We start from the raw sequence: 19,269 nt of genomic DNA, 5'->3' as shown, positions 1-19,269 counted from the left end.
AAAAGTAATCTAAAAGTAATCAAAATGTAGTCAGACTACATTACCTAATATGTGCAATCCAACAGATTATGTTACAAACTATAATTTCCATGTAATTTGTAATAAGTAAGGGATTACATTTTGTAAAGCAATTTATCGAGCACCTTGTGTAAATGATTTTCTGAATCATTTTTGGGTGAACAATCCTTTTAACATCAGTCTTGGATTGTGAACATTTTTGGGAAGCAAATTTGTGTCTAGGATGCTCCGGTATATCAAGAAACACTGTGTACGCAGACTGAGGTTTACTGTACATGTAGGAAATAGGCAATCTATTTACTTACTCTGTTTGATCAGCCTCTTGTCGGCCACCACAACATTCTCCGCATCCACCACAATGACCTTCCCGTCCCGCGGGCCCACGGCGAAGTTATCGAAGCTGACGTCCAGCAGATAGAGAGCAAAGTCGAAGTCGTTGTTAGTAAGCTGCTCCGCAATGTCCATCAATTGCTTGGCCAGGTCTACTCTCTTTTCCCAGGGAGCATTGAAGAAACTCCACAGCTCCTCGCCCACGTAGTTCACTGCCACCATCCGGCCGCAAGCACCCAGGTACTTCGCGAACGGCCAGCCTTCGTCAGACGGGAAACTCTGCGAAGAGCACACAAGGGAACGATTTGGAGTTTATGTTCAATAAAAGTTAAAAGACCCTATTGAGCGAGTTCTGAAATTCCCATCGTACCCCTCCACCAAACATCAAGTTCAAATGAAAACGTTTCTTCGGCCAAACTAAGTTGGCTAATCCATGTGAACTTCAAATACCTTCATAGAATAACAGTAAATTGGACTACGGGGAATTGTGATTGGTTTCAATGCTGACGGCGGTGCTTCTGGTGTCCAGACATTGAATTGAAATGTTTTGAGATGAAAGCTAACAGCTCTGGTAGGAGGGCTACTTGAAGAGGGGGGGAAAGCAAGACATCAATTGCATGCAAAACAGCAGGTTATTATTTTAATATGATGCTTGTTTTGTCTGACTCACATAGAGGCAGGAAATTTGTGGATGCTGGGGAGGCATCTGTCAGTTGTGACTTTACTTTGCTAGCCTCTTCAGATACACACAAATGAGGCAAGTAAAGCAGCTGTACCCCAGCAACTGGGTTGGTCTCTCAGGGGCCTTGAGTGGGCATGTCTCATTACAGGTTCTCTGTCTATTCCATCTACCGCAGCGTTAAAGTGCGGAGTCAATTAGATATGAAAGAGCACAAATTAGAGCAAAATAAAAGGAAAAACCAAATACATTCACTGTCCTGGCCACACAATCCGGTTTATTCAATCAGAGTGCCACTCTATTTTAATGAGTCATATTTGAAGTGTACGAAACCTTCGTCTTGTTTTGCTCCGGGACCTTCCGGCTGATATTCAGCAATAATTCCGCCTGCTTCATTTTTCCGAGCTACTCAAATGACTCACACGAGCTTCATTGATATTGACAGACGGCGCTGCGCAAGGGAAAAAGGCGTACTACTGCAATCGGATTCGCTTTTATTTCACAGTCAGAGAAATGTAATAGTCCAGTTTAATCTGCCTCAGAATCTGGTTAAAGTTTAATGCCGAATCTCATTAATATTTCACCATACACATATTATTTAAAAACATACAATCAGTAAAAGGACGCAGAATAAAACAGCTTCTGTTCAGTCTGAGAGCTTTTTGTTACACACTCTTAAACTGGTAATGTAGAAAGGGAGAACACAAGTGGTACATTCAGAGTAGCATGCGGCCATACTATTTATGATATTTTTACTAGTTATTCCTTACACCTTGAACAGATGCAATGCACACATCTCTAATTATTTTCCCAAAAATAAGTAATATACACACACACACACACAAATATTTTGTAAAGGAATATACAATATATCATTCATAAATATATTATTTATTTTTATTGTGCATAACCTGAAATAACAAAAAAAAAAGGGAAAAAAAAGATATTTTCAGTGACTTCTAGACCTTGGCACAAAGTCATAACAGTCTGATTTCCTGTTTTACATTTATGCACATTTCTGCATGAAGGTCACATCACATGACTTTGTTTTGATTATTTATAATATTATAACAAACCTGCTTCACTAATAATACAATATTACGCCCAATATTAGTACTTTTCTATTTAAGAATGCCATAGCAGTCGTCATTTACTCCCGACATCTGACCCGCTGAAGACGCAGAGGATTAACGTTCATAAGAAAAGCGCTGATCCCGATCTACATATGCGTCTATGTTCGTGTGAATAATTCGTGATGCAGCTTCACTCACAGAAGTATACGGGTTTTTTATGCATCTTTGCAAATGGCCTTTCTTAATAATGTGTTGGTTAGCAAGTTTCGCGGCTAAAGTAAGCATTACGGCCCGTCAGCCCACAGCAGAGAGGGGCGGGGCAAGCAGAGCTCATTTGCATTTAAAGGAACATGCGATAAAATGAGTTGATTTTTTGCAGAGCTGATTTTGACAAGGTAAAAGGGTGTTTTTTTTTTTTACTATTGAGAACTTTTAACCAAAGTATATTATAGACTTTTCATTAAGGGCCGATTTTGACAAGGTAAAAAGAGCAATGAGAAATTTTAACTAAAGTATGTTATAGACTTCTCCTTAAGACCCTAAAGAATCATATCAATTTATGGAAAAATGGGCATCCGATGACCCCTTTAAAAATGAGTAAAACATTCTTACTGACAAATGGGCAAAACCTAGGATAGGTGCACATTTTTAAAATGTACAATTACAACTAATTAGTATTTGGGGTGAAAGTAATTTGTCTTTCAATTTATGTCATATCTTGATTTTTGAGGTAAATATGCCTGACAAGATTGTTACACTGAATGACATTTTAGTGGGTGTCTTCTGTAAATTAGGAAAAAATGTATGATATTTATTTTTTGCTATTTAATGCAATTAAATTAAACAAAAAACTTTTTATTTTATTATTTATTTATTTGGAAAAACAACAATTTAAAGCAGTCTTTGACCCACATATATACATATACATATACATATACACAATATATACAACTTTATATAACTTTGTGTGTGTGTGTGTGTGTGTGTGTGTAACCTGAAATAAATTTGCATGTCATAAAAAGAACAGTTCTGAAATTTCCTAGGATTTTTGGACTTCGGCACAGACATAATGGTCCTGATCTCCTGTTAAACATTTCTGCACACATGACTTCGATTTGAGTATTTATATAATTTTAATAAACCAGCTTCACTAATAACACAATGTTATGCCAAAGTACTTTTCTATTCAAGAATGTCATCTTGAAACATTAATTTAGAAATTCAAAACATACTCATGAAAGAAGTATTCAGGTCATTTTGTATTAAAAAAAGTTAACGTTTTGAAAAAAAAAAAAATAATAATAATAATAATCAAGATTTGGAGCTGAAAAAATAAACCTCATGTTATTGACTCATCAGCCACATTTTTTTTTTTCTGTTTGACTGTACTACATTGAAATCAAAAATGTTGCGTGACACAAAATTACCACCAATCAGACAATAATGTTGCTCATTATGTAGAGAATGTTTGTTCACAAAATTGCAAAAATGCTAAATATTCATAATTATTTATCACTGAAATAAACCTAATGAGGTCATGATAACAATGTAGCTCAATACTGTATGACTAGTCCAGTGACCCACAAACACATTACAGTGCACCCGCACTGTTTTCACAGTAACAATGTGACTGTCGCTCATCAGTTATTTTGTGACAACCCCCGTCCACGTCTTCCTCTCCATCTGTCTTTCTATCAGCGGTGTACACCCAGAGCTAGATGGCTTTGATGTTGCACTAAGCCTTTGACTCTTTAGCCACGGCCTCTAAGAAGGGACAGATGAGATAAGACTCAAACTATCAGGCCACGCTCCAGTTAGGCCAACAAAATCCAGGCGGGAAACAAAACACACACTCCCTCTAATCAGCGCTAAACCGTGCCAACAATTTCTCCAAATCCAATTTGTTCCAAAGTACTATAAATGGAGTGTGCAATAATAACAATATTAGCCCACTGTGATATTAGTAATTAGCGTTCGGAAGCGGGCATGAAGTCTGCGAGTAAGGCGGTCAATACTCTATAAGAGGAGTGGGTCAATCAGCAGCCTCACAGCGCTGCTCACTCCCAGCACACTTCCTGTGTGGGTTTGATCAGGGGCTCTCTAGAAAGAAGGGGGAGAAAATCCATGGAGAGGGGAGGAATACACCTCGCAAACCTCAAAGAGAGGGATTTGAATGGAGAAACAGCAGGCCAATCGCTTTTGTGTTGGGCTTTGTTGAAGTCTTGCTCTGTTAATGAGGGTTAAGGGTGGTTTTTAGCAAAGAAAGACCTTCGTAAGGAGGCCCGGAGGCTGTTCGGCATCGCTTTTACAGCCACTTTTATGTAGTTCATATAGTAGCAGCTGTCAGTCTGGGAATCAAAGATGGCGGACTGGGGCAAGTTGATAGAATTGTCAAAATTTGGGGGTGGCTTGCACTGGCACATCCTAAACTCTTCATGTGCTGATTCTGACAATACTGACTAGAGTCAAAATGGTTAAAGATTATAAATATGTAATCACATATAAATATGTGCAAACAAATGTATACACTACTGCTCAAAAGTATTTTTTCTTCAAGAAATAATACTTATAGTTTATAGTTTAAATATTGTAGTATCTATATTGTTAAATAATAGGCTGTTTTAAAAAAAAAAGTAAATTCATACATTGTCACTGTAATTAACACAAGTATTATTGTTTAATTAACTCATATTAAAAGGACATGTTAACTGTTATTCGGAGTGAAGAGTTCTCACTTCAGATTAGGTCACAGATTCTTTTAAAGAAACAGCTCATATTAAAGCAATTAATGACCAGCAAAGGAACACTCCACTTTTTTTGGAAATAGGCTCATTCTCCAACTCCCCCCGAGTTAATAAGTTGGGTTTTACCGTTTTGAAATCCATTCAGCCGTTCTCCTGTTCTGGCGATATCACTTTTAGCATAGCTTAGCATAGATCATTGAATCCTATTAGACCAATAGCATTGCGTTCAAAAATGACCAAAGAGTTTCCAGATTTGTTGTATTTAAAACTTGACTCTTCTGTAGTTATATTGTGTACTAAGACCGGTGGAAATGCAAAGCTGCGAGTTTCTAGGCTGATAAGATTAGGAACTACACTCCCATTCTGGTGTAATAGTCAAGGAAGTTTGCTGCCATAATATGGCCGAAGCAGGCGGAGTATTATCAGAAATGAGTTCCCAGCTAGTTTAGCATTTGCACATGTGCTGCGTGGTATTACTGCTCCTGCTTCAGCCTTATTACGGCAGCAAACTTCCTTGACTATTACGCCGGAATGGGAGTGTAGTTCCTAATCTTATCAGCCTAGAAACTCGCAGCTTTGCATTTCCGCCGGTCTTAGTACACGATATAACTACAGAAGAGTCAAGTTTTAAATACAACAAATATGGAAACTCGTTGGTCATTTTTGAACGCGATGCTATTGGTCTAATATGATTCAATGATCTATGCTAAGCTATGCTAAAAGTGATATCACCAGAACAGGAGAACGGCTGAATGGATTTCAAAACGGTAAAATTCAACTTATTAACTCGGGGGGAGTTGGAGAATGAGCCAAAAAAAAGTGGAGTGTTCCTTTAAAGCACTTAATGACAGTTTCCCACTTTCTGTGACATAAAGTGAGAACTATTTATAGTTAAAGGAGAAGTCCAGTGTGATATTGACCTAAAGTGTGTTGAATCATGATACCGAGTGTGAACTTACCCTTCATAGCTCATCTCGGCTTGACCACTGCAGTCCGAAATCTGGCGTTAGTTAGCCGATGCTAAAAACAGGTTGTTAATGAGAGTGAATCGGGCATCGGACTAGCCATGCAAATAAATCACTGTTTTACACCATTTGCGAGGCAGACTTGGTAGACTTCCAAGGGCCCTGACATTTAAAACGAGACATTGAGAACTTTGAAAAAGCACTGGTAGTTTATTTACAAGATGATTTATACAGACATTCCCCTTATGAAATATACCGGTCGCCGCCATCTTGAATTTAGTCACGATAAGTGCTCGTCACTCGACTTATCGTGACTAAATTCAAGATGGCGGCGACCGGTATATTCAAATTATTATATTCAAAGTTCTCAATGTCTCGTTTTAAATGTCAGGGCCCTTGGAAGTCTACCAATGAAGTGTGGAGCTACTTTGTGCCTCGTAAATGGTGTAAAACAGTGATTTATTTGAATGGCTAGTCCGATGCCCGATTCACTCTCGTTGACAACCTGTTTTAAGCATCGGCTAACTAACGCCAGATTTCGGACTGCAGTGGACAAGCCGAGATGAGCTATGAAGGGTAAGTTCACACTCGGTATCATGATTCAACACACTTTAGGTCAATATCACACCGGACTTCTCCTTTAATAAGTTGTTAGCAAAGCATTATCTAACTCTTTACATATAAGCTAATTAAACACTAATTACTTGCTAACTACAGTGACAATGAATGAAGAACTCACTATTTGTATAGAATCTATTCATGTATAAACTACAGTTTATAAACTAACCCCCGGTTTCACAGACAAGGCTTAAGCCTAGTCCTAGACTAAAATCTAAGTCTGAGCTTATTTAACTGAAAGAAACTTGCATGGACTGATCTTAAAATACATCATTGCCTTTGTTTTGTCTCAAGATGCACACCAGTAATGTTTTTTTTTTTTTTTTTTCCGAAGCACGTTTATAAAAATTACTTTAATGTCCTAATTGAACTATGGCCTAATCCTGGCTTAGTCTAAGCCCTGTCTGTGAAACCAGGCCTATGTTAACTATAAACGAAAAGTTTGTAAATGATCTGTAAGTACTTTATTAGTTTATTAGTATTTTAGTATATTAGTTTATACGTGTTTTAACTAGGGCTGTTGGTCAATTAAAACGTTTAATCTAATTAATTACACAATGTGTTGAAAGATTTGACTGAAAATACCCACAAAAGATTATTTAAAGCTATTGTTGTGTTGAATGAGAAAAGTATCAAGCAGACATTACAAATTGTAGCTTTAGAAAGAAATGTTTTATTTGATTTAACAAACTTTATTATACATAAACATACAGGCTACAACAGCCTAACATAAACTATGGAAATTAAAGTAAGATAATTTAAGAAATACCTCAGAATTTTTGTACATACAATGAAAGTCATTGGTAACCATAACAGCTTTGTTACCAACAGTCTTCAAAATACCTTGTTTAATATTCCACAAAAGAAAGGTTTGAATTTCAAACTTTAAAATGACATGAGGGTGAGTAAATGATGACAGGATGTATGTTTTTGGGTGAACTACCCTTTAATGTTATTATTATTATTATTTAATGAAATTATACTCCTGGCAGACTTTGAGTCATTCATGCGATTCATTCAAACGATTAATTCATTCAGGACTAAAGCAAATGGCTCTCTTTATGAATGTGCCTTTAAATCACTGATTCACACGATTTGTTCAAAATGTCCAATTCATTTCGGATCAAAACAGTACTGTGTTGCCCGGAGATGCGCAACAATTCATGTTAATGCATTTTTGATCCAATAAACGCAGCCTTGATGAGCTTAAGAGACTTTAAAAACATTTATAAAACTCTTACTGACCCCAAACTTTTGAACTTAGTAGTAGTAGTAGTAGTAGTAGTAGTAGTAGTAGTAGTATCTGTTTAAATGATGTTATTACTAAAATCTAATTTTTGTAACTCAATTTAAAGTTTGCAACTGTCAAGATAATCAGCACACATATTTGTTCTCTCCTGAATACTGTATATCTGAAACATATACCTTCACAAAATATTTATCATCAGTATATTCTGAATCCACCCATTACTGGGTGATTCTGAAGTCTCTTTAAATGGCTTCACAACAAACAGTTAAAAAATTGGCAAACGATTAAGTAAAACGGAAAGTATTTCAGCGTGTTTTAGTCCGTGGAGAGCTGACAAATGCTCTGCTTATTTGACGTTCCCCCCAGTGCACTTAAAACTCTAATCCAGTATCCAGGAGTTATTAACGTTACCGATGAGGCGTTGAAGTGGCAAAATAAATTGGAAACTGGGGTCTCATTTAACGTTGACTAAACTTTAATATTAATAAAAAAAGAGGTGCTTGGGTGGAAATCTTCCCCTTTATCTTTTTTTATGAGAGAGAGAGAGAGAAACAGAGAGAGTGAGTGTGTGTTAATTGGTGGCATTAAGAATTGCTGAGGGAGCACAACTCTACCTGATACAGTGGCCGCTCAAAATGATCAGTGGGAAATTTCCATTCTTATTCACACAATAACAAGTGGCTTTCTCCCTCCACTGTAATTTGTTTAAAGGAGCCATATTCTATATTAGCGTTTTTCCTAAATTTCTTTTGAAAGTTTAGCCAAGGTTTCTCATCAAAAAGGACTGTAAATGACTTTCCATTACTCTCTCCCGACATGCATCCTTGAAAATAATCAGGTTCTTTTAGCTACGTACCTATAACACATCAATATGTAAATTATCTCTGTTGTGACTGCTAACCACACCCACAGGGTTACAGATTTAAATATAGCTGCAAGCAGCAATTACGGGGCCAAGCATTCAAAGGGCAAAATGAGGTGCTAAGGATGGCAGGAACAGCAGACCAACTGCAACAATAAGTAAAAAGAAGCCATTTTAGGATGATTTTAGTCAAAACGACAGAAAAATGATGTAGAACACCTACTGATATGATTTAATGGCTTATTAGATTTGACCAACAGGTGGCGCTGTTATCAAATCGATGTGGCGTGTTTAGTGTGAGGTGACAAACGTACACACAACGTTTGGTGTCATTATGTCAAAGTTTTCCAAAGATATAGCCTTAGAGTCATTTTCACATCAAGCCTAAAATTTATAGAGGCGCTGTACGAAAACAGTTTCATCTATCAACATGAAATCCATAACTTTTTGTCAGCACAGTCTGAAGATGATCTGACTCGATTTTGGTGAAAATCGGACGAACGGTCTAGGACTAGTTCGAAAAAGTAGGTTTTCAACATAGATCAAAATGGCGGACAGGAAGTTTGACCAACTGTGGCATAATTGGTATCTATGTTGTCGGCATGACCCTAGGAATATTTTGAGACCAGTTTCATTACAATAGGCTAATGCTATCTACAGTTATTAGCATTTTTGATCATTTTAAAAATAATGGTTTATGAATGCTTCATTACTCTTGACCAACAGGTGGCGCTGCTACCAAATTGATGTGGTGTAATCAGTGTGAGGTGGTAATGCCATATACCAAATTTGGTGCAAATATCTCAAAGCTTTGCAGAGATACAGCTTCCGATGCACTTTGGCATCTTTCCAGCAAATTCGTTGATGCGTTAAATGAAAATTGTTTCGAATATCAACACGAAATCCATAACTTTTTGTCTGCATGGTCTGAAGATGATCTGAGTCAAATTTGGTGAAAATCTGACTAACGGTCTAGGAGGAGTTCGAAAAAGTAGGTCTTCTACATTAATCAAAATGGCGAACAGGAAGTTATGCCAATTTTGGTATAATTGGTATCAATGTTCTCGGCCTCACCCAAGGAATATTTTGAGATCACTTTTATTACAATAAGCCATTTTTTTCAGAAGTTATTAGCATTTTTCGAAATTTCGTTATAACTTTTGACCACAAGGTGGCCCCAAAATTTTTATGTACATTCAGGGCATGGTGCCGAACATTTTTGTAATTATTGTCGAAATGATACGCTAATCCGTTCTCAAGATACAGCATTTTAAAGCTAAATTCAAAATGGCCGACACCCAAAATGGCTGACATGGGAAAATTGGATATGGTTCGACTCGGCATGCTCCTCCGAATCTAACGGGATGAGTTTCGAGATTTTTGGCCAAATCACTAAGAAGTTATAAGCAAAAATAGCCAAATTTCATATCTCCTGATCACTACGTGGCACTGTGACGAAACACTGCAGGTAGCCTCAGGTCATGCTTGTTATAACACACACCAAGTTTGGTTTCAATATTCCAAAGCGTTACGGAGATATGGCCTCACTTCCATTTTTGCACGCTTTTCGTAGAATTAATTAGCGTGTTATTCGAGAACGGTTTGTCCAATCGACTTAAATTCCATAACTTTTTGCCAGCATGGTCTGAAGATGATCTGAGCCAATTTTGGTGAAAATCAGACAAACCGTCTAGGACGAGTTCGAAAAAGTAGGTTTTACAAACAATTAATTATAGAAAAAAAAAACTAAACCTTACGATTTTTGAAATTTGGTGTTCATTCGACTCGGCATGACCCCAAGGATTCAGAGAAAATTGGAATTTTGATTTTGTGGCTTACGGTTCAAAAGTTATCAGCAAAAAGAAAGTGAAAGTTTGGACAAGTGGTGGCGCTAGAGAGTTTGAGTTAGAGACTGCAAACTTGCTATGGTTAAAGTTGAGACTGTCCTCTATTAGTGTGCCAAATTATACAACTTTCCCGCAAGCGGTTCTATGGGCTGCCTTAGACTTGCGGCGGAATAATAATAAGAAGAAACAGAACAGATACAATAGGTGCCTACACACCTTCAGTGCTTGGCCCCTAATAAAACATATGTGCAATAGCTTGCTGTGCAGTATAGCAGCTCGCATGGATGTTTTCAGCCTGGAGTAAATTAGATCATCTATTGTCCTATTCAGACTAGACTAGTTTTCTCTGTGGAGACTTTGTATTTGAATCTCCTTATTTGCAAGTTTGAAATAGCATGTTTATTTTAGTCATAATTTTGATAATAGCATCCTTTAACTTACATTTAGTAGCAGCTAAATAACTTTTTTATATACAGAACTGTATACAAGCAACTGAATTGAACCCACACTTTTAGAAAAAAAAGGTTTAATGGGGTTCTATATAGAACCCTAGGGTTCTTTCCTGAACTTCAAAGAACCCTTTATGCCAAAAGAATTCTGTTTGCTGTCCACTTTCTGTTCAGTATGGAACATCCAAAAGCCAGCACCCAGTTTCTTTCATTCAGCAGTATTTAGCTCTTCCAAATTCTGACATTGCCATGAGTCCTTTGTTTTTAATTTAAGGCTTATTTGAATATAAAATTACTATTTAATGCGTATGAATTTAAACGCAATGCTACTAGTTAGTCTTTCAGCTCCCTTTTCAGGAACATGTGGACTTACCAGGTTTACCATCTTTCATGAGTTACACAATTGGGGAAAGTTGCAGCATACAAAAAACGTGTTAGACTACTTGGTTTATAGGTTTATAAGAAAGTGTGGAAAATACTTGACTTTTATTGAAAGTAAAGGGCAATGAACTGGTGGTGAGATGCAAAATAGGAGTGTCATTAATATGTTTAGTGACAAACTTCACATTCTAAATGTATTTATTTATTGCAAGTTAACCTTAAATTGATTTATTTGTGCAAATTAACATTCAGGTTTTTTTTTTTTTTTTTTTTTTTTTGCGGATTCTAGCAGTCAACATGTATTTATGACTCTGGTTGCTCTTGAAAAGTGTGAATGAATAAATAAACATGGATTTGTGTTAATTCTTGTAACTGTTGCATTATGAATTGGTGTTATGTATTGCTTGGCATTGTAAATGCTAATAAAAGTGTCTTAAAATGATCATATAACACTTTGATGTTACATGTACGGTTGTTTCAATTATTCTAGTAATTATCTATCTATATGAGCTGTTTAAGCCATAAAATTTAACTGAAACAAAAATAAGTCCATAAAATAATCCCATTTTGGAACCCCTAAAGGGTTCTATATAGAACCTTTTTCCCAGCTACAAAGAACCCTAAAGGGTTCGTTTGATTGAACCCTTAAGAAGGGTTCTATATGGAACCTTTTGGGGGTTCCAAATATGTAGCGCCTGATAGAAGCCTTTGAGGTTCTATATAGAACCTTTTATTCTAAGAGTACATATACATACAGCATTGTCTTATTTCATTGGGTTTTGAAATGTGCAACTTAAGAGCACAATTACCAATGTTAAACCAACAGAAAACTCAATTCCATCTGACTCTGCGTTCTGCAAATCACAGAGCTGTTAATAAGTGTAACAACAGTGACATTTGTAATATAGCTACATATCGCAGCATAATAAATGGGGAGGGAGGAGGAACTGGGAGGAGGAAAATAAGAGAACATAAGGAAGAGAAAATGTGACAGAAACCGTGTGCCCAGCAGATCTCTAGAGAATCTCACCCTGCTGAAAATGAAACAGCCTCAGACAAATGGCTTTCCTCCAGAGGAGAGGATGAAAAGAGTAAACCTGCAGTTTTTACAATGTCATGCCCTTCCAAACAGCATCTCACACGAGAGCAGCTCTGTTGTGTGCTTGTTTATAAGAGTGGATCTTTGGGTCAGATAACAATTTGGTAACACTATATTGTTGATCAATGCGATTTCTGCAGTCTGACCCCACACATGTAAAAATGCCTGCAAATTGGGTTTCTTTGGCAAGTTTTGTCAGAGAACTGCAATTTGTGGTAACATGGAGAGTTCACCATTGTAAACAGTAATTGCTTTGAATACATAGGCATCCTAGTTTTCCTTATCTACTTTGTAATCTGTGATCAACAAACAAACTTTTTTTTTTTTGACCAGAAATGACAAAGGCTTCACCCAAAAGATAAGACAAGGTACAAGAGGCATCATTGTGGAAAAAAAAAATATATTTCTTAGCTTTTATTTACATTTGAACAAAAAGTGGCATGTCCAAAATTATTCATACCCTTTGCAAACTGTCACAGTCTATGGGAAAATCCAAAGTTCTATACCTTTCCAAATAGTCCAAGCTGTTCTAAAGCATCATAATTATCCTGATTCATTGGGAAGAGCTGTTTTAATCAACTCAACAGGTGAAAAAGAGAAGCTCTCTGCTGTTGGTTTGTGGACAGTCATGGCTAAGACAAAGGAGCTCACTGAGGGCCAGCAGCTGCGCATTGTGGATGCTCACAAGTCAGGAAAAGGTTAGAAGACCATATCTAAATGTTTTGAAGTTCCAGTGGCTAAAATGCAAAGTATTATTAAAAAATACAAGACGTCTTGATGAATCTGGGCTCCGCTGGTGGTAACATCTCAAGACAGTTCAACGGACACTGTACACTGCTGGGTTGCACGGACACAGACCAAGGAGGACACCACTTCTCCAGATAAGACACACAAAAGCCCGCTTGGCCTTTGCAAATGCTCATCTGGACAAAGAAGACGACTTCTGGTCTTCTGTTTTGTGGTCAGATGAAACTAAAATTTAATTGTTTGGCCACAATGATGTAGCCTTCATTTGGCGTAAAAAAGGAGAAGCTTTCAACCCTAAGAACACCATCCCCACTGTCAAACATGGTGGTGGGAACCTAATGTTTTGGGGGTTATTTTTCAGCCGGTGGACCAGGGAACCTAATCACAGTAAATGGCACCATGAAAAAGGAGCAATACATCAAAATTCTCAACAACAACATCAGGCAGTCTGCAGAGAATCTTGGCCTTGGGCACCAGTGGACATTTCAGCATGACAACGACCCAAAACACACAGTAAGAGTGGTGAAGAAATGGTTAGTAGACAAAAACATTAATGTTTTGCTGTGGCCCAGCCAGAGTCCTGACTTAAAACCAATTGAGAATCTGTGGAGGGAGCTCATCGCTAAAGACGAATGGGCAAAAATACCAGTGGAGACATGCAAAAAGCTGGACAGCAATTATAGGAAGCATTTGATTGCTGTAATAGCCAATAAAATATATTCTATTGATTATTGAGAAGGGTATAACTAATTTTGGAAATGCACTTTTTGCTCAAATGTAAATAAAAGTACAAAAATACATGTTTCTAAAAAAAAGCACCTTGTTGACCACCTTCTTACAGGATAAATGGCATTATGAACTAGAAAAATATATTCAAAAGAGTATTTTTAAATACATGTACTTTTAAAATAATTACCATTATGTTGAGATTTGATTATGTCAATAATATATTTAATGCTTTATGATCCGAATGACAGCATTAACAGACCAAATTAGTATTTTAAATATAGTTTAATTGAGAATCGTCACACAATCCACCATTCCTGTGAAAATCTAATTATGATATTCTGCGTTTAATAAACTTTGTTAAACAAGGGGAATTGCTGGGCAACTAGATGTAAAATCCACAGCACATACAAAATATGATTGGCTCTCATGAGAGACGCTGGTATCTTTGAATTAGTCAGATGTGGTTAGAGAGTGTGTGCTAAAGATCGAGTTTGCCCTATGATACGTGACTAACATGCCTTTTAATTATTCCGTATGAAATGCAAATATAGGTAAAAAAGTCAAAGGTGAAATTGGCTGGAAATATGCACTGATGTTTAATTTAACAGCATAGCACGAACATCATTAAGCAGATGTTCTTGTTAGTGCTTCATCTTGTCCTGTACTGGATCAGTCACAGAATTAATTTGTTCGCCCAGTAAAATTTCTGTCACAAACTTGTTGTTGTTGGCTTGTCTGAATGTCTTGTAATGCTGCTATTCTGACAACCAACACCTGCTTACCCAATAAAAAAAAAACCTAACACATAATACAGTCTCACTATTTTAAAACTCCTTCCTGTGTAATGCTAGAGTTCTTTTAAAAACACACTTACAGAATAAACATCTGTGCCAATCACAGATTCTCTGCTGGTGCAGAACCCTTTTAAAAACAGGTACACAATAAATTGATACCATATCCCAGCGGCGTTTAGTCGATAGAAGTTTTACATACCCAAGCCATTTGAGAGAATGAGCTCACGAACTGACCAAGTATTAACATTACTATAAATTCCCTTGTCATCTGAGGTGTAGCATAAGGTGTGTGATAGTCAACAGTCACTAGTGCATGCAGCAGCAGCATCAACAACTGTAGGCTACTTGTAATAAAATGAAAAGTAAAATACACAAATAACATTAAGATTTGTGTTTCTAAATACAGCAGTAACTGATGCCATAAATCACAAGTCTGTTTTGATTTAAAGGTCTGAAGCTATAGCATCCATGAATAAACAAACATGAAACCTGTAAATTAAATCATTTATAGACAGAATTTTTACAGCTCTGTTGCTTAAAGGGGTCATCGGATGCCCATTTTTCCACAAGTTTATATGATTCTTTAGGGTCTTAATAAAAAGTCTGTAATATACTTTGGTTAAAAATTCTCAATAGTAGTGTAAAAAAAAAAACACTTTTACCTTGTCAAAATCAGCTCTGCAAAATATCTGCTTATTTTATTGCACGGGCCCTTTAAATGCAAATGAGCTCTGCTGGCCCTGCCCCTCTCTGCTGTGGAATTACAAGCTGTAATGTTTACTTTAGCCACAGACCAAGGAGGACACCATTTCTCCAGATAAGGCACACAAAAGCCTGCTTGGCCTTTGCAAATGCTCATCTGGACAAAGAAGACGACTTCTGGTCTTCTGTTTTATGGTCAGATGAAACAAAATTGAATTGTTTTGCCACAATGATGTAGCCTTCATTTGGCATAAAAAAGGAGAAGCCTTCAACCCTAAGAACACCATACCCACTGTCAAACATTTTTATTTATTTATTTTTTTAACCGGTGGACCAGGGAACATAATCTCAGCAAATGAAGGCTACATCATTGTGGCCAAACAATTAATTTTTTTGTTTATGTCCGTGGAACCTAGCGGTGTTGGGAGAAGCCAGTGTCATTTCCGGTCAAAAAAAAAACTTGCTGGTTGAATAAAAGTAACTTTAAGTCAGAATTTGCAGACGCTACAAGAAATTTTATCATTTCTGCACAGGAGAGACTTGGTGTTGTTTCAAAACAAAAGGAAATATATATTGTTATGTGCATCAGAATAAAATGATTTGAGAAATATCAGCATATAGAATTTCGCCTGAATTTAATTATATATGAGTTATACAAGTATGTATTTTTTTTTTCTGTCAAAGGGCATTCAGTTGTCAACATAATTATTTTTCAGCTAAATATGGATTTAGAGTTGCAGGAAAACGACATTATGCATCAGATAATCAGCATAATGTTGCTAACAACAAAAAAAAAGAACAAATAAATGAAAAAAAAGAACAAATAAATGAAAAAAAAAAGAACAAATAAATGAAAAAAAAAGAACAAATAAATGAAAAAAAAAAGGTTTGGGACCTCATCTATTATAAAACATCTATTACAATATAATGAAAGTTTAATGATTGCTTGCAAAACATGTATACACAATTACTTATAATGGCCATCAATGCATAAATATGCCAGCAGAAGTGCAGTTTACTGCTTTTTCAATCTGGGATGGGGGATGAGTTTTAGAATTAGGGATCTCGTTACCTTGGCATCAACATGTTTGCGTTTACCCAAATAGATGTTAACTGCAGACCTAAACTGAATCTTAAATAGCCTCATTACAGACAACAATAATTAGCAGTCATCCCTTCCGGTGTTCCCATGTAACCATCACTAACTGCCTTTCTCATGTAAAACACTTTGCCAGGGTGTGGTGAAATACTCCACATTTTCTCCAGTCGTCAATCCCTGTCAGGACAAGCATCTAGCACCGATTCAGATCAAGACTGAGTGACGCAATGCTACAGTAAATGTGGAAAAAGCGTAATGTGGATGAAAATATCCTCTCACCGGCTGTGAAGCATATTACACAGTCTGATAAGCCAATTTAAAGGGCTGTTGAGGAAGAACTAAACGCAAGTTGTTTTGTTCTTCACATTAAACGACTGCCCTTTTCCCTCAAACCCCGTCGTTGACCTGTGATCCGCCACGCAGGCGTGAAAGCAGAACAGCCCCCGTCTGGCATTTTGCTTGGACATTAAATTTTAAAACAGAGCCAGTCTACAGAGAGAACTCGTCCCTGCGGGGTGCCGTGCTTATTCTACAGCTTGGCAGACTTTTCTCCGCCCCTTCCCCCAAAATCTACTCTCTGCATCCCATCCCAGATTACAGACCACCAATCCACCAGCTAAGGATGAGAAGGAGAGATAAAGTGCTGAAGGTTTTGCTCTGTATACTGGTCTATTTTTGAACAAGCACAAGCACAAGGATTGGTGGTTAATTTATGACAATAAAAATATGCAGAAAGGGCACAATGGCTGATGCTAACTCATTTAAGGGACATCATTTTGATTTATGTCATTTTAGTAGATGCTGCTCACCCAAAGATGGTGATGTTACAGTTCCTCGGTAAGTTGCTTTTGCTTAGTGACGTTGGATCTTAGCAACTTTCTGCTGTTCAGATTCTCCTTATCTGAAAGATAATTTACACTCCACACAAAGCAAATCTCCCAAAAATTAAAATTCTGTCATCATTTACTCACCTCAAGTTGCCAAAACTACACTCTTAAAAATAAATGTGCTTTAAAACGTTCTCCATAGCAATGTCATAGAAGAACCATTTTTGATTCCACAAAGAACCATTCAGTCCAAGGTTCTTTAAAGAACCGTCTTTTCATTATCTTTTTAAAATCTGAAGAACGTTCTGTCACTACAAAAAACCTTTTCAGGGCTCGAAATTGCGACCATTTTGGTTGCATATGCTCCCAAAATTTAATCTGCGCGACCTCAAATTATATTTGGGAGCATTTGTGCGAGTGCGAGTAATTGTTGTGGTGCGAATTACTTTCATTTCTTCACAAAACTTTGGCTAGCCTAACTACTGCACAGACTGCTGTGAGCTGATGCAGTGACAGGTTCGCCGTTCTCTCTTTTGATTTTGGACAATTAAAAAGTCTCCACAATCTGCTTTTGAAGAAATCTATTTCATGCTACAGCGAACATTCTGTCAGATACAATTCTGACACCTCCGTCTCAATATACTGTATAACGCCGCATAAATTCACATCAGATGATAACTCAGCGGCAGAGTTCCACTCACGCAGGGGCGTAATCTCTACTCGGGACACTTTTCAAAATCCTGTTGGTGTCCTCCCACTTTCAAATGGTTTTGTTAAAGTAATCTCTTGTATTGTAGAATGCACGCTCAGCACCGCCGAGAGTTTCACGGGATCATTAAAACGAAACCAAAAGTAAAATGCGCACGCGCATTTAAAAGCAATTTTAATACCCCACGTTTAGAGAGTAGGGGTGTAACGGTTCATGGGGATGTATTGAACCGTTTCGGTACGGCCTGTTCGGTTCGGTCCACTTGTGTACCGTTTCGGTATATATTTTTTTTCATTAAATAATATACATTTATTATTAACGTGATATTAAGCACAGCGGAACAATGTTTCTAGGCGAGTTTCCGCACGGACGCTATTGAGTGACGCACAGTAACACACGCACAGTTAAGGCAAAGAGTACTTTTATACTCTTTGGTTAAGGTGCGTTCCCATATACATATCTATGTGCGTTCCGATCGACAGGGTATACACAGTGTTCACTGCTCCCTTTGCTGGCCTTCGCTGACAATAATCGCTCATTTGGAATGCCCTGGAACGTCATCAAAGCAAAATCAACGGCAGGGTCACGCAGATTATGATTTAACATAAATAAATATTGTAATTTATTTTACTTTCAAATTTAAATACATATAAAAAACATATAAACGTATGTATCTAAAAAAATATAGTCCAAATGTATATGTTTAGACCGTTAACACATTAACAGATTTTTGTGGTCTTATTTCACGCTTTTTTTTCCCCCACACACAGCCTATATTTAACTATCCTGTGATAACATTAAATAAAACAAGACAGAGCTTCACCTCGCCAGTTTTACTTTCATTCATAAAATACAATATGCAAATGTAACCTGAATCGCCATAACCATTCATAAACACTCTAATTTGTATAATAATAACAACATTTATTGCAACCGCTTCATTTCAGAGCCTTAAAAAAATATTATGTAAAATATCACCCAAATGTGTCGCTTTTATTTATTTTATGCAAGAATTCTATTGTGTATTGGCAGCTTTTCAAAATAAAGATTTTGTAAGTTCTTATTTTTTTGTACCGAAAATGAACCGAACCAAGCTCTCCAAGACACTGTACCGAACCGAATACGATTGTAGCGTACCGTTACACCCCTATTAGAGAGTGACTCCCCAATGCGCGCAAATTAGGCTACATAACATATCTAGGCTGTTATTAGTATGTGGGCTATAATACGCTGTATAGTGTCTATAGCTCTGTATCAGAAAAATTCGGTCATTTTCACTTTGAATATTGAAAGAGTAACCTACTTTGATCATGCCTGCATTTATTGTCTACACGACTAAGAAAGAACT

General features: G+C 37.0%; 1 protein-coding gene across 1 annotated transcript in view; it reads right to left on the bottom strand.

Annotated features, from left to right (window-relative positions):
- dipk2ab (divergent protein kinase domain 2Ab) overlaps nt 1-19,269 on the bottom strand; it is a 65,443-nt gene that overhangs the window by 23,959 nt on the left and 22,215 nt on the right. Inside the window, exon 3 of the mRNA XM_073830825.1 lies at nt 324-627. Coding sequence (XP_073686926.1) covers nt 324-627 — 304 coding nt within the window. The remainder of the gene's footprint in view (nt 1-323; nt 628-19,269) is intronic.

Source organism: Garra rufa, chromosome 24 (assembly GCF_049309525.1).
Source record: "Garra rufa chromosome 24, GarRuf1.0, whole genome shotgun sequence".
Lineage (NCBI taxonomy): Eukaryota > Metazoa > Chordata > Actinopteri > Cypriniformes > Cyprinidae > Garra > Garra rufa.
The sequence above is the reverse complement of the archived record's forward strand: the minus strand, read 5'-3'. Positions and strand labels throughout refer to the sequence as shown.